This window comes from Sceloporus undulatus, chromosome 1 (genome assembly GCF_019175285.1).
Source record: "Sceloporus undulatus isolate JIND9_A2432 ecotype Alabama chromosome 1, SceUnd_v1.1, whole genome shotgun sequence".
NCBI classification, from domain to species: Eukaryota; Metazoa; Chordata; class Lepidosauria; order Squamata; family Phrynosomatidae; genus Sceloporus; species Sceloporus undulatus.
In genome coordinates this window covers 83,002,616-83,019,909 of record NC_056522.1, presented here as the reverse complement: position 1 = coordinate 83,019,909, position 17,294 = coordinate 83,002,616, and the positions used below count along the sequence as shown (strand labels likewise).

Genomic DNA, 17,294 nt, shown 5'->3' with positions numbered 1-17,294 from the left:
CTGTAATCCAAAGAAGTAACTTTTTCAAACTCCAGAGTAATTTATAGCCAGTCAGAAGGGAGATTATGTTTGGATATGTTTCTAATGGGAGACTGGTCAGCATGAGCTCAAATGCCAACTGCACCAGTTTCACAAAGCTACTGTAAATGAGGAATAGTTAAGAAGAGTAGAAGGAAAGTATTCTTACCAGGCCTTCCCCCGGTTTGATATTGGTTAAATGAACCTCCTCAAGACATGCTCCTTGGCTCATCAATGGATCCGTTGTTGACCTGATTGTCTTATCACAAATACCATTTAAAACCTTGGACTGAAAGAAAGGGAGAACATGAGCTACAGTATTACTTTTTGCGGTGGTCTTGTCTTATGCATAAATTATTCTCTTTTCTCCCTAAACAAAGGAGGCCAGGGGATTGAAATAGCTACTCTTATTTTATCACTGCATCCCAATTTTAGACTGCAGCAGTTCTGTCAAGCAGCAGAAGAGAGCTAGTTAGAAAACTGTGGTCTTTGTGTCAATACATCAGGCCTTGGTAATTCAAACAAGGTCATTAATTAGTTCTACAAAGGACTACAGTTATTTACAGTTTAGAAGTAAGGAATAGCAAAGACCACAAAACCTAATCCGTCAAAAGGAAGGAGTTTACAATGCCCTTGTATATTTTGACTGTAAGCCTCACCAATATGCTATGGAAATCTTGGTCCTGGCACTACTGTTAGCATTATCAGGCAGGAAAATGTTCTCAGTCAAGATCATAGGGAGATGAGAGAGGTGGAAACATCTCCCAACTTCATTTTCCTGCTGCTACTACTACTACTCATGTTCCGCCACTGCTAGTTAGCAGAGAAATAGCAATCTCGGCAGAGATCGCTGGAAAAGTCTCTCCCAACCCTGAGCTACCCTAGTGTTTTCCTGCTACTGGGAGCAGTGAGAAAATCGTGATCTTTATGGAGAATGTTTGTGTGGATGAGAAATCTTTCCCCTTTCATGATTTCATTTCCCATATTGCTGCTTTCCTGGAAACAGTGGAGATGGCTGGAGGTTTTCAGTTGTACTCACCACCCCCACAAGTGAGCCTTATGAAGAAGAGAGGTTTAAACCTGTATGTTGAGACACTGGATTGAAAGGGGAAATGCCTTTGAGATCAAAATGGTTGCACACTCCAGCCTAAATGGGAGAGGATCATTGGAGGTATATCACACTATCTAAATTAGTGTTTTATTCCTACTATATAAAAAAAGGGGGAGGAGGGAGGAGAGGGTAAAATAAAATATGGCAGTACCTTTAAGACTAACTGGTTTTTATTTTTGCATGAGCTTTTGTGGATATAAACCCACTCCACCAGATGCAGTATCAAGTTGTACTTATTACTATTATTTTCAGAATAGTTTTTTGCACCTTGGGTCACTCCGTTAAATTTCTGATTAACCCATGCCACTGACACAGAAGCCACCAGCGTGGAGGGGACACAATTTTCAGTGGAAATTTAGCATGTACTCAGGATTAAAACAGGCATGTACTCAGGATTAAATGCCAAAGAGATTACACACCAAATTTAGCCCTACTCTAGGGCTAACTTGATCTATATCAGAAAAAATCTGTGTGTTTCAAAGCTTGCTCGCCTTCTCCCATCTTGCATCGAGTTATGATGTAGGTAGCCTGGGATAATATTAATTAATAATAATAATAATTTGTTTTATTTATATACCGCTATTCCAAAGATCATAGCGGTGAACAGCAAGTAAGCTAGTTAGTAAGTAAGCTAATTTGCCCCCAACAGTCTGGGTACTCATTTTAGCGACCTCAGAAGGATGCAAGCCTGAGTCGAGCTTGGGCCCTTTTGCTGGTCTTGAACTTGCAACCTTGTGGTTTTGAGTGAATGGCTGCAGTACAGGCATTTAACCACTGCGCCACCAGGGCTCCATATTAATATTATTGTCCAGTACTAGGCCTTAGCATCTCTTCTGGTTTGAACAAGGTGACCATGTGCACAAATCTAGGAAAGATTTGCCCCCCAAAGTATTATCCCACATGCATTGTGAAAATCACCTGGCTCCCACAAAACCTTACTTGCAAGATGTCAAATGAGTTTTGAGAGTCCAACCCCAGCAGTTACCAAATGCAAAAGCCACAATTTAGAAGTTATATTTTTGTAATAATCAGCAAGACCAATGGCCTTTTTAGTAATCCAAAATGTAGAACTTCTAAGCTCAGAAGGAATGTTACAAAAGTTCCAACAAGTGGAGCAAACCTATTTTGGGAAATCTCAAGAGGATTATCAGGAAAAAATTAATTCTGAGAACATCTAAGACTATCATTCAAGACAGAGACTATATAGCCATGATAGCTGTGTTATTCTAGACATAGTTAATAGGATGCTTGTTGTTATGTGACCTTATGTCAACTCTGACTTTGGTGACCCTATTCTAGGTTTTTCTTGGCAAGATTTATTCAGAGGAGGTTTTCCTTCCACCGGGCGAAACCAAGTGTGACTTGCCCAAGGTCAGACAGTGAGTTTCCATGGCTGAGTGGAGATTCGAACTCTGATCTCCCAAAATCCTAGTCCAACACTCCAACCCTTACACCACACTGGCTCTCTTACTAAGAAGAACACTTCACTGAGATCAGTAGGATTTAACATGCTAGACTGGTAGAATTTAACATGTTAGACATCTTTGACACCTGTACTCTGAGGATCAAAATATCCAACTGGAGAAAAAGCTGTCATCTAGTTTGGCACTACAGTGGTACCTCGGGTTACGAAATTAATTCGTTCCGCGGCTAATTTCGTAACCCGAAAAACCTTCGTAACCTGAATTGCCATAGGCGCTAATGGAAAAAAAGCCGCGGCTCTGCCGCGGCTCCATTGAAAATAGCGCCGAGGTTTTTTCGTAACCCGAAAAAACCTTCGTAAGCCGAAACAATAAATCCCTATGGGATTTTTTCGTATCCCGAAAAATTCGTAAGCTGGGTAATTCGTATCCCGGGGTACCACTGTATATAACAAACTCCGGGAGAACATGGTCACTTTCCACCACTTTCACTCCATTAACCAAGTCATCCTTGTTGGTTAGGATCAGATCTAAAATAGCTGACCCCCTTGTTGTCTCTTCCACCTTTTGGACCATGAAATTGCCTTCCAGGCAAGTGAGGAATTTGCTAGACCTTGAAGATTTTGCTGAGTTTGAATTCCAGCAAATATCAGGATAGTTGAAGTCACCCATCACTACTACATCTCTTCTTTCTGAGTGTGTAGTCATCTGTTCTAGAAAGGCATCATCCAATTCTTCTGTCTGACTGAGGGGGAGGTCTGTAGTAGACTCCCACCATAACATCCTTGTTGTTTCCCTCCCCTTTAATTTTTATCCAGATGCTCTCCACCTGGCCTTCCAGTATGGTGTGAATGTCCTTCTGCAATTGTGTGGGAAGGACAGGACAGTGACAAGACAGGGATGGGATGGGACATGCCTCGTGTGATAATCTCTAATGGAAGCAACAGTGGTTTTCCAACATGGGCCCCAGATATCATTGGGTTACAACACCCAGGATTCCTGATCTTGGGCCTGTTGGCTGGGGCATTAAAGAACTGGGATTTAAACACATCTTTGGCCCTAGCTTTAAAATCCACTGAGGAGCAGTGATGTGGGTGCATGAAGCTCATGTAGTTATAACTCCAGAATTTGATTATCCAAGTGCAGTCAGCATTCCTAATATTCAGCTCAGTTAAAGCACACAACTATGCTGGAAAAATAATTGTTTTTAAAAAATCAAGTCAATGTTACAGCAAAAATATAATCATAAAAATAATTTCATTAAAAATTCAGTATGTATGAATAGAAGGGAGCATGAAAAAATGTGGGGAAAGTCGAACACACTGTAATTGTTCTATGTTTGATTGAGGTGTGTATATTTTTAGCCCTTGTACATTACTAAACATCTATCGGCAGGCAGAAGGCTTATCAAAGAACACAGCCTGATTTGTGTCAAAAGCAGGAAGTGATGATTAACCATTACAAAATATTAAAAGTATGTCACTGCATCCCTATTCCAGTCACAAGACTGCTGCAAAAATATTTGGAAAACTCCCCTTTCAAACCAAGCATAATTAGAAACTAAATTTTTGTATCACTCCAAGTATTATACACCTTTTATCAGAACAAGGCATGCTTGCTGTGTTATTGATAGTTTTATTGCTCCTGTCATGGGAGTATATGAACTTCAACATTTTGTGCAATGTGAATTTGTCGTCCCAATGTAAGTCAGAAATCAATCATGTGTCTACATAATAAAATTTGATGACAATACGGCAACTCCTTCATAAGCAAAACAAAATAAATTTGCAACTTTACTGCTTCAGCAATAAGTAATAAAAAGACTAGTGATTCATTTATACTATACAGGGCAGAACTGAAGCAAAATAATAATAATTTAAAAACACATACAATGGAACTAAAACCAAAGCAAATTTCAACTGTTCTATGTATGACACATTTCCAAAGGACCACAGCTTGAAAAAGCTATTTCTTCTTACTCGTAACTGTCAGAATTCCCTAGTTGTGCTGGTGGATTATGGGAAATTTAGTTTCCCAAAATAACGTTTCCATGCTCTGTGTAAGGGCCCCAGGAGTCCTACACTTCCTATTTCCTATTCTCTAACCTAATGCAGGAACCTGGCCAATAGGCCAGCTCATATAAGGCCTAAAACTAAGGAGGGAATGTACAAAATCCACTCCCATCCCAGTTCCCCATCCCTCAATCCTTCGCCTTCCTATGTTGTGTTATGAAATCTCATGTAGGGCCATATTATGCATTCGCTGGAATATGAAAAGCTTCCATTCAGTCAGGAACACTCATAAAGTAGAGGTTTCTGGTTACATGGAGACTTCTATTCATATTCGAGGGAGGGCAGAGACCCTTTTCTCCTTCAAACCTTGAGTTTCAGCACAAGAAAGTTGAGTAATGAGAAGAATGGAGTGAAAACCTTCTTTAACCCAGGGTCTGAATTACAGCTCTAGTGAAACCAAAACAAAGTGGGTAGGACTTGATGTCATTCTTACTAATTTAGACATTTTTCCTCTAAGAATACAATGCAAATATCATTTCCATGCATATCTGCTCTTGAGTAAACCCCAAGGCAACAGCCTACCTACTTGCAAAACACTGCTTGATTTTATACAGGATACTGAAGATTCAAATACCCTCTCTCTGACCACCAACCAGACCAACTAGACAACAGAAGAAACACATGGGCCAGATGGGAGGCTACATCTGGCTCACAGACTAGAGGTTCTATGAGCTTTCATCCCACAAACCCTCCTCACTTTTAGCTCTCCTGTGAGCAAGCTGAGCAACTCCATGTTCTGTGGAGTATTATCTGAGAGGAGACTTATGGATCTCCAAATCCCAGACACTTTCTATTTTAAATAACTAAAATGTTTAAAGAACTTTTGCTGAGTTTTTTTTAAAAAAACAGAAGTTGGATGGCCATCTTTCAGCAGTGATTTAATTATGTATGCCTACTTGGCAAGGGGCTGGAGTAGGTGGCCTTTGTGGTTCCTGCCAACTCTATGATTCTATGAGCATCAGGACACAGAAAACAAGGAAGCACAAGGCACTAGCGTCTGCCATTCCTCTGAAGCTCCACTACATGCAAAGCTGCTTTCAACCCTTTAAAACATGTTCCAAGCAGAAAGGAATTCAAAGAATGAGTTTAATGCAAACTTTTATTCTTACCACACTGAGAACTTTATCTTCCATTTCAGCTACAAGACAGTCCTGTAAAGAAAAAAAAAGAAAGAAAGAAAAAAGAGGAAAGTAAATATTCTTTTCCTGGAAAATCCTACGTAGGGCCAAAGAGATATTTCAATATAATGTGCAGTAAATAAATAATATGTGGAATACTGGTGACATTTAGATGCCTTTGATAATGACCCAAAGACCCTCATTTCTTGTTTCTTCTAAAAACAGAGCAAGTAGGAATCTCCCACAAGTTCATCAACTGCTTCTACAAAGGACACTTAGCACACATGGCACATTTGTTTACTTACAAGAGATAAAAACAGTTTTTTTTAAAAGAAATCATAGGCAGCTACCTTCCACAGATTTAAGCCATTGGTCCATGTTGGCAAGATGATGTCACTCAATACTCGGAGCAGCTCTGTAGGAGCAGAATGAGGAACATGCACTCATCTTGAGATATTATTGAACTGTAAGTGCCATCATCCCTCACTGAGGGGAGCTGCAGTCCAGCAAAGACAGAGCCACTACTTCTCCACATAACATACTTCTCCACATAACATAACTTTTCCAGCTCTGCTTTGAGAAGCTGGGGACAGTACAAGGGCTTTTGTGGATCAGCTTTGGAGGCAAGGGAAATCAAGAGTCTGCACACTGAAAAAAAGAGATGGGAAACCTCTGCTAAATGAGTAGGACTCTGTTCATGATTCTTTCCATCCCTCACCCAACAGTCATTCTTTTGTATTCACAGAATGACATGCTAAATAAGTGCTCTATCATTGAACAATTTCCCTTCCTTATTAAACACACACTTATAAAATACTCAGTCACTTGGATCTAGGAACCTCTTGATTTAGCCCAGGGCATTCTGGCTCATAAAAAGCAGGTGGAGAGCTCTGTTTTTTAACTCCATTCCCTTGTGCAAGAGCAGCCTCTAGCACTGGATCCCACTGTGATTTGGATTAGCTTTAGGAGTCAACCGGGACTTTGAGACTCAGCAGTCTGCAACTAGAAGCAAGGAAAGAACTTTTGCACAAGCAAACCTCAGCTCATGATTCTCTGCACCCTCACTCCAGCCAGTATGAATTCATTTTAGAGACTGAAATTTGATTCACAAAGTAATCCTACATTTAAGCATTTGATTTGAAAGGTGCTACCTGCAATCCTCCACATAATATCATTCAAGGAATTGAAGCCAGAAAAGTATAAAAGTAAACACCGTATTATTTACTGAACAAAAGGCAAAGATAACTTTGAAGTAAAAGAATTCCATTTAGAAGACTGGATTGCTTTCTCTGCTTTTGAAGAAGTGCCTAAACAGAGAAGTCAATTAGGAAAAGAGGTGGCATCTAGTTTCCCTCCCTCTCCACACACATCTCACAATGTTCAGACGGGTCCCACAAGCTAGGGCAGAGGGTCTGCAGATTGGAAAGGACATCACCAAAAAGATCTCCCCTCTTCTTCTACTGACCAAAGACTCTGCTGGATTAAGGAGCCTTCTATTAACAGAATGACACCAGTTCTGTACCAGCCATGCTGTTAAGTTCTGGTCAAAATAAACAGACCAAGAACCACTGCAGTGCCAGAAATACATGGGCCAGACAGGTAATAATAATAATAATAATAATAATAATAATAATAATAATAATAATAATAATAATAATAGGATTTTTTAATATGCCGCCCAATCACTGGGAATCCGAGCGGCTTACAACAGAAGGGATAATAGATGGTTCCCTGCCCTCAGGCTTACAATCTAAAAAGACACAACACAAAAGGAGAAGGGAATGGTAAGGGGGGGGAGGGGATCAGGTCCAGCATTCTTCTCTCCCTCTGAGGCCTGGACCAAGGCAGATGGACTGGAGGGAGGGCTCTTTTCCTTCAGGCTAGCCCTGATGGAGCTGGGCCTGCCTGGTCAACTTCCTCATAGGCGGGAAGATGACAGTTATGGAGGGAGGGGTCTCTTCTTCCAGGATAGCCCTGATGGAGCTGGGCCTGCCTCGTCAACTCCCCCGCAGGCCTCAAAGGCATCTAAATGCCACCAGTATTCCACATATTATTATATGTAAACATATTAATATATGTATCTTCAGGGCTACCTGTATGGCCCATGCAGCAAAACACAACAAAATCCAAAATGGAGTGGCTTCTGCCTGCACTGAAATCCCATCACACCATCTTAAATGACAACAGAAGTAACAGCTGAGACAAAATGTAGACCTTTTTTGTTGATCTGTATTTTGTTGATTGGGGGTGGTGTGTGTGTGAGGGTTATTTTTTTTTTTAATTTATGTGTTGGGTTGGATGTTGTGATAATGTTCTATGATGGTTGATTGGGTGAGGGGTAGGGGTGAATGTTATATCTGTAATATTTGTAATAAAATTGAATTTAAAAAAAATGTAGACCGGTGACTCTAACGTCACTTTTTTTTTCTCCTGTACGACTTTAAATATTTTTACCTGGTGAAGAAGCTAGTGAAGTTTTAAAAGCTTGCATGATGTATTCTGTGCATTCTGACTGGCCAATAATTTTGAGGATTTTGGAAACCGTCGTACTAATATGTATGATTACTTTTCATACTGAAGACATCCTTCACACCATATAAATTCAAAAGAAGGGAATATTAATTGTCATAGAATTATAGAATCATAGAGTTGGAAGAGACTGCAAGGGCCATCCAGTCCAACCCCTGCCATGCAGGAACTCTCAATCAAAGCATCCCCGACAGATGGCTATCCAGCCTCTGCTTAAAGACCTTGAGGGAAGGAGACTCCACTACACTCCGAGGGAGTGTGTTCCACTGTCAAACAGCCTTTACTGTCAGGAAGTTCCTCCTAATGTTGAGGTGGAATCTCTTTTCCTGTTGCTTGCATCCATTGCTCTGTGTTCTAGTCTCTGGAGCAGCAGAAAACAAGCTTGCTCCCTCCTCAACATGACATCCCTTCAAATATTTAAACAGGGCTATCATAATCATATCTTTGTCTTCTTAATTTATATTATGCATTTCCCTAGGAACCAGTACTCAAGGAGGTTCAAAACATTAAAACAAATACTATACAGAGGGAAAACATACAAAAAGTATCCTTAAAATGTGGCTAAACAAACTATAACTTTAATAACAATTCAAAATGTCTTTTAGACTTTAAACAAGGGCTTTGTCTGCCTAGGAAAGGAGTTTTAGAGCCTGCCAGCAACCATTTAGTAGGCCCTCTCTGACTGCAACAGGGTGGTCATGAGAGAGCGTTGGGACATGTCTGCAAGCACATCACTGCCATTTAATAATATAGGACAGAATCATCCATGTTTTTCATCATCCATGGGGGATTCCACAACTGAAGTGGAGGGCCCACTGTAGTCAGTTTTATTTGCCTGTGGCATAATGTGCATTACAAAACACTATGTTAAAATGATATACTTGCTAAAACAAGTCAGTGGGAAGCAGGACATTTACTTGTGTATGAGAAGAAAATGCATGAAAGGAAAAATATAAAGGAACAAGTGAAGATGAACAATACTTGTGTTGTTGTTGTTGTGCTTTCAAGTCAACTCCCAACTTACGGTTTTGTTACAAGATTTACTCAGAAGAAGTTTTTGTCATGGCCTTCCTCTATGACTGAGGGAGTGTGATGTGCTGAAGGTCACCCAGCGGATTTCCATGGCTGAGCAGGGATTCAAACTCTGGTCTCCTAGTGTCTTGGGGCCATTCAGACTACACATTTATAGCATAATTCTTCCACTTTAACAGCCATGCTTCTGTTCTATGGAATCCTGGAATTTGCAGTCTAGGGTGGAACAGTTAAAATTTTCAACCAGAGAGATCTAGTGCCTCAATAGACTACAAATCTTTTAATTGTAACTTCTTAACTGTAATCTCATAACTTGCTATATTGTATTTGTTTTATTATTTCATTGTTTTTTTTGGTATCTGTCTTGTTATTTTTTGAATGAGGGGTTGGAAATGGGGATTTCCTTTTCATTATTGAACTGTTATGAAATTATTACTATTATTATTTGCTATGCATTGCTATGTTATATTGTTTTATTACTTTCATGTTTATTGTTATTGCCTTGTATTATCCCCACTGTTGTAAGACACCCAGATTCCCAGTGATTGGGCGGATAAAAATAAATCTTATTATTATTATTATATCCCAGGATTCCATATGTCTGGACCATGGCAGTTATAGCAGTTTTAATAGCGCAATAACTGTGAAATGGTCCAGCACATAAACCACAACACCAGAAAGGCTTTCATGAACAATACTTGTACATCACAAAAAAGTTAATAGTGGCGGGTTACTGACCACCATGAAAGTACATAGTCAGTCCGTATTAGGGTTAGGAAGGTGCGGTGCTTCCGCACCCCCCTAACCCTAGTACGGACTGAGTCCGTACAAAATGGCGGCGCCCCATCTACATGGGGGCCGCCATGACAACGTCACGACCGCGGCGCCTCTATACAGGGCGGCGTGGACGTGACGTCGTCGCTCCGCACCAGGGCACTTAGTGCACCCTTTGCGCGGAGCAAGGAGCTCCGTTTCGGAGCTCCTTCCTGGTTTGCGCCGCTGGGAGCAGCCTTCACACGGCTGCGCCCAGCAACGCAAAGGAGAAAGGGGCCAAGCGGCCCCTTTCTCCTCCTCTCCGCCACCGCAGAGTGTCCTTGGGGCTTGAAGCCCCAAGGACACTCCTTTCCAGGCTGCGGGGAAGCGGCCTTTTGCCACTTCCCCGCAGCCTGGAAAGCGGCGGATTGGGGCCTCAGCGGCTGCCATTCTGGCCGCTGAGGCCCCGATACCCCGGGGAAAGGGGTGGGTACAGGCCGCCTCAAAGGGGCGGTCTGTAACGCACCAAAATGTAGCTCAACCACATACCACTGCTGAGTAACTGGGTGACAACCAGGTGTGATATATTACAATACTACTATTACACTTCTAAATTAATAGATTGACCAAGTAAGTAATTCCAAAAAACAGCATCTCAAAATAACAGCTATTATTATTATTATTATTATTATTATTATTATTATTATTAATGGGGAGAGATCTGGCAAAAGCCTGCACACACCTGCTTGTTCTAATGATCTTTAAAAATCCCTAAAACTCCAATTTATTTCTGTTACCAAACTACACATAAAATTACATTACAGTTACTTCCATACATCCAGATTTTTGCCTTCCACTTTAGTAGCATGGAAAGAATGAGGACACAGGCAATAGGGGCCACACAGAGACACACAAACAGACAAACAGAGACTGACCTTCTGAACAGTGGTGGTCAGATCCAAGCACAGCTGAATGATTTTGTTCTTTGTCATACTAAAGTCAGCTATCCCAGTAAATGGAGTCCTGTGGTAAGACAAGAATAAGCCTTTAAACAGGGAAACTAGGCCACCCAACAGTAGTCATTATTATAAGTTTCATATAGATGATCACAGGCCTATGATCGCACACTTGAGTGTTAATTTTTAGAATAACAACCACCTTTTTAGCCAGGTATTAACTCTCTTCATGGCTGCTTAAGGTGACCATGCTAATGACGTAACCAGCCAACATTTCAGCTTGACTTACGAATATTTCTAGCCAGCCAATATTTCTAGTTTACAAGTCCCCCTTCTTGCTCAAACCCTCTTCTGACAGGAAAAGGTGGGACCTGTCAGGATTGGGGTGGGCAGTTTCTAGAGGTTAGGGGATTCATGTGACCTCATGACCATTCTTGAGAGCCACATTATGCCAGAGGTCTTAAATGGCCCAGAAAGGCCCTCAAATCCCTTGGGTGCCTTGGTCACTTTTTGTTGTAAAAAATGGTCTCTACTCTGGCTAAAACGATCCACAAGACAAAAATGTGGGTGAAATTCTCCCTCATGTCCCCTAAAAAGCATTTGGGGCAAAAAACAAAACAAAACATTTTTGGTTTTTTTTCAGGGGCTATGGTCTTCTATGGTCTCTTGTCAGGGCCTAATGTCATTCCCAGAACTTGACTGTTGCCCACCCCTGGATTAGGGCACTACACTGGTTTGTAATTGTTGTGCCTTTGAGTCATTTCTAACTTATGGCAACTGTAAGGCAAACCTATCATGAGGTTTCCTTAGCAGAATTTGTTCAGATGGGGCTTGCCACAGCCTCGCTCTGAGACTGAGAGAGTGAAACTTGTGCAACGTCACCCAGTGGGTTTCCATGGCCAAGCGGAGAGTCGAATCGTGGTCTCCCAAAGTCCAACACTCAAACCACTGCACCACAGTAGTCTCCCTCTAAATCTTGGGGGACTGTATCCCTCATATTGTTGCCAAATGCACCACAGTACTGGTGAGAAAAACATGTATTATTTCCTTTAAAAGAAGGAGAACACTGCCCCATATGCAGTGGAACCAAGCTCCTGTGAGGCTTCCCAAAAGCAGCATTTCTGCGGAAACTTTCAAAGGTAGATTAGGGGCCATTTTCTCTCTGGGGTTCTGGAGGATGAGAAAAGAGGCACACACCACTATCACTGCTCCACACACCCCATGCTTTCTATCCAGTGCATTCACCATGGAAGCCAGCAACAGAGGATAGAGCTCAGCCATGTTAGATTGCTGGACTACAATTCCCAGACCCCCCGGGGCTAACTCAACAGAAACCATGCTGCCAGTGTCAGAGGGGGTTCTGGCAATCCAAAAATTATTTGTTCTAGTTGCCGAGATAGAGGGGTTTGTGTTGTTTCTTTCCATTTTCAAAGCACTACCCATTATACAGTTGGCCCTCCATATCCACAGATTTTTTATCTATTGATTCAATAATCCATGGCTTGAAAATATTCAAAAATATTTAAATTCCAATAAGCAAACTGTGATTTTGCTATTTTATATAAGAGACACCATTTTACTACCTCACTGTATTTACTGGGACTTGAGAATCCACAGATTTTAATATCCACAGAAGGTCCTGGAACCAAACCCCGGCAGATACTGTGGGCCTACTGTATCTTCTTCTTCTTGTTGTTAAACAAAAGGATGAAAAAGGAGGAGAGAAAAACAGAGCCCTCCAAGTACAGGGAGATTTCATGGGAGGAATTGTGTTTCCTGTCACTTTGCACAGGCCTTTGGTGAGAGAAAACATCCCACTTTCAAAGTGAAAAACAAATCCTTGTCTGCATCATCTGGAATTGGGTGAGAATACTGGGGCTGGCTAGGGCAGAAAAGAGTTGCTGTTAGTAATCCGGGGAGCCCATTTGTAAGGTCTTTATCCTAACAGCAATGATGCATGAGACAGCAGTTGTATAGCCCAATGTACAAACATAGAAAGCAAAAGGAACAGATGCTTTGTCAGGCAGTCACAAGCAAACTGTTAATATATTTCTGAAACTTTAAATGAATCTAACAGTGTTATTTTACAGACTTGATGCTTGTTCACCAGACATGTCATTGTCACTTCTGGGAGCAAAAGAACAGCTACTCGAGAGTTGTTAGCCCCAGTTATAATTTACAATGTGTAAACAAGGTGGCTGTGAGAATCTGTGAGTTTTCGGATGGAAAGGAATCCCAAAGAACTGCAAAGGGAGCCATCCTTGGTCAAGAAGCCGACAGGGAAACTTCAACAGTATTTTGTCATCATCTTGAAAACATTAAGAAAACTACCTTATTTTGTCCTGCTTGTCCATTTAGTGTAGCACTGTACTGTGTACTCTGATATGAAGAACTCAAGAAAGTTACTATTTTGAACTATATGGTCATGCCAGCTGGAGATCTGGGAGTTTAAATCCAGAAAAATACTGTAATTTTTCCAAGGACTGTAAATGATCCCAACAGTTCCTCCATATTCTCACTCACCCTTGCCTGTCAGCAGCACGAGAGGCAAGAAGGCTTTTATTCCTACCTAACAAAATGAAGGGAGGCAGATTTGGCAGAATCTGAATTGGGCCCATCTCAGACACTGTTAGCACCAATACATGACCGGGGGAGGGGAGAGGGGAGCTTTCTCTCCTTAGCTTCACAACATCACCCCCATCACCACCACCACCCACTGGAGTGCAGCAACCTTTCTCACACAGGTTCAAACAGACTTGTGGGACAGACTTGTGGGAGAAAGCAAACAACAGTAAGCTCTCCACTAGTCTAATTGCAAAAACAACACTTATCTTTTGGCACAGAAATCAAGGGATAAAAATGTAAGGGTACACAAAAGTCTGCTGTGTTTGCTTGGACAACAAACAGAAAGAAAGAAAAAGAAAAATCTCTAAATGGCCATTTACAAATAGCCCACAGCATAACAAGACCCTGCATTCAAACATGGATCAGCAACTATAGTAAGGTTTCAATACAATGTAAAATAAACTCCTTGACATTATTTGGAAGCAAAACTGGATTAGCTAATCTTTTCTGAAGTACAGTGCTCCCTCGGGTTACGAAATTAATTCGTTCCGCCGCGGCGTTCGTAACCCGATGCATTTCGCAAGCCGAAAAGGGCTTTCCGTTAGCGCTGGCAAGCCGCGCGTTTGAATTTCGCGCCGAAAAAAAATTCGTAACCCGAAAAAACCTTCGTATCCCGGAACAGTTTTTTCCAATGGAACTTTTTCGTATCCCGGAAATTTCGTAATGCGATCAATTCGTATCCCGGGGTACCACTGTAAAGATATTTAGAGAGCTAGTGGTTCAGTCATTTCTTACCAAAAGGGGTATGTGACTAAAAAGGTCTTTCAGGAGAACTTGGGAAAGTTACTTTTTTGGACTCCTTCTCACACAATCCCCATGGTCACTGGCCATGCTGACTGGACAACTCTAAGAGTTGGGAATCTTCAAAACGTAATGTGTGTGTGTGTGTGTGTGTGTGTGTGTGGTCTGTGGGCTTCAGGGGAACTGGATGCAAAGATACTCCCCCCCCCCCGCTTAAATTTCCTTTCTCTTACTTTAAACTTCTCCCATCACAATTAATTTTAAGGAAACATTTAGTCCCTTTAAGTAGAAAACACATTCAGAAGTAGTTGTGTTGGCCATGTAGCAAAGTACAATAACATTCAAAATCCCCCAAATAGTGAAATTTATTTGTTGGCTCAATAAAGGCACTGGCTGGCACCATAAAGGTATCACTGTTTTGTAGATTTGGGATGTTGCAGTCCTTTTATATGTTTTCTGTGTTATTATTATTTTAGAATCATTTTCCAACACAATAAAATACACTGTATGCAAAACTATGTGTATGTGCATTTGTGTGTGATTTTCTTGAAGGGGGTGGAATATTCCAGAGCTTTCATCAGATTCTTGAGATTCTTGGGGACCTCCCCACAAAGGCTGAGAACTCTTGAGTTCTACTCTTGAGTCCCATTCCTGTGGTCATTGGGCTCCTTCCAGCTATCCATGCATTCACGTCAAATGTCTGCACTGTGGAAACTGCTAAACAGGAGTAAGGGAGGCAGCCCAATCGTATAGGAATCCTACAGAGGTATATAGGAAGCCCTCTGCCACTTTCCAGCTCATGGGTGGCTAAAAGAAGTCACATAAGAACAAAGACAGACTAAAGATGTGACCCTGCAGCTCTTCCATACTCATATTGATCCATCTATGTGAAACAACTGATGAGGTCTATTGCTGTGCAATGGTTACTATGGCCTGTTACAGACTGCCAAAATAAAGCTGCTTCAGGTCTCTTTGGAGGTATGCTATTTAAATGATGCATGGGTCCTAAGAGTCCGGAGGTCACACCAAAGCCACACTCCATTCCTAAGCACCGGAGTGCAGCTTTTGGTGCAGCTTCCGGATACTTAGGATGCATGCATCATTTAAATAGCATACCTCCAAAGAGACCCGAAGCAGCTTTATTTTGGCAGTCTGTAACAGGCCAGTGTTTGACTACAACTGGAGGTATCCATGTTCAAATCCCCATTTAGCTATAAATGTTCAATGGCTAAAAGAATCCAGTAGCTCCTTTGAGACTAACAGGGAAGAAGAAATGTATAACATAAGTTTTCATGGACACAATACACTGCCAAAAACTGACAAAGTGGTCTGAAGAAGTACCTGTGTCCCTGAAAGCTTAGACATATCTTCTTTCCTATTAGTCTCAAAGATGCTACTGGATTCCTTTATGTCTTTTTATGCTGAAACAGACTGGCACAGCTATCTCTTTGAATAGTACCTCAGAATGTTGTTATGAAGATTAAATGGGGTTGTTATTGTTGTGTATCTTTGAGTTGTTTCCAGTTTATGACAACCCTACCTTGGGATTTTCTGAGGCTGAGAGTATGACTTGCCCAAGATCACTCAGTGCGTTTCCAGGGCTGAACAAGATCCGAACTCTGTTCACCAGAGTCATGGTCCAACGCTGAAACCACTACACCACACTGACTCTAAAAATGGGGAGGAGGATATATATCCCCTTGAGATCAGTGGAGGACAACTGGGATATTAAAAGAAATAGGCAAATCAAATATTTAAAAATATTTCCCAATACCTATATAAAATGTTCTAATAAAAACTAAGTGCTTTGTTGAGCTTTACTTTTGTCTGACCTAAGGAAACCTCTGGTAAGCTGTTTCACACAGCTTGCAAAAACAAAACACCAACTGTACCTCAGTATTTAAAAGGATAATTATGGCCTTCTTTAAAGGCAGTTAGCTTTGTTTCTCTGTTTCCTAATTTCAGAGGGACAGATAAAGGGAAGCAAACCAGGATGGACCACAACAATTTTGAAAATGAATAACTGATCCAATTGGTGTTTAACTGCATATGGTAAACACAGAATAAGGAAGGAAGGAAGAAGCTAGCAAACTGCCAAACAAAAGATCCAACCCGTGGTTACAAACAAAGCCATTTCAGAGACTGTCACTTCCTGTCATTTCCAGTTTCACTCGTGATCTACTACGTACTTCCTGTCTCATAAGCACAGCTCTTGGAACGGCTGACAGGATACAAAAGGTGTTGTGCTTATCACCAGACTTCAAACTCTGCCTTTATCTGCTCAGATAGTTGTCCTTGTCACCACAAGTCATTGATTACTTTAGCCAGGAAAAAGGCACATTTCTGGCTTTGGAACCCTTCTTTACCCTGGCCACAATTTTCCTTCAATGAGGAAACAGAAATTTAGGCTGGAGCTCGATACCCACTTGCTTGGAAGTTAATAGGATTATCAGACGGAGGCTTACCATCTCTGAAACGTCACTAAATCATCCGTAAAGTGTGAGGGTGTGATCGCCGGTTGTGCTTTCCTCCCGTGATTAAAATTGTCATGGAGTTATCCCGTCATTGAAGTGTTCGCGGAGCAGCCATTTCTCTGCATAACAGAAGTTCTCCCTTTTTTACCCCTTTGCCGCCGATCCACTTCAAGGAGGGGCAGCAGGAGGATTGGGGCAAGGAAGGAGCCCTGGTGGCACAATGGTTAAATGCTGGTACTACAGCCACTCACAACCACAAGGTTATGAGTTTAATCCCAGGCAAGGCTTCAGGTCCACTTAACCTTCCATCCTTCCAGTATAATGAATATCCAGATTGTTGGGGGCAATTGATTACACACTGTTAAACCATTTAGGGAATGCTAGTTCACTGACAAGCAGTATAGAAATGTACTTGCTATCACTACTGCTAAGTGTATCAGCAGA

The 17,294-nt window shown here is 41.4% G+C and overlaps 1 protein-coding gene across 2 annotated transcripts in view; it reads right to left on the bottom strand.

Moving 5' to 3' along the window:
- Positions 1-17,294, bottom strand: part of CNKSR3 (CNKSR family member 3) — an 88,389-nt gene that overhangs the window by 19,152 nt on the left and 51,943 nt on the right. For both annotated transcript variants that reach the window (XM_042456645.1, XM_042456652.1), the window contains exons 4-6: positions 10,990-11,077; positions 5,732-5,773; positions 188-307 (exon numbers count right to left, since the gene is read on the bottom strand). In XM_042456645.1, the coding sequence (XP_042312579.1) occupies positions 188-307; positions 5,732-5,773; positions 10,990-11,077 (250 nt within the window). The remainder of the gene's footprint in view (positions 1-187; positions 308-5,731; positions 5,774-10,989; positions 11,078-17,294) is intronic.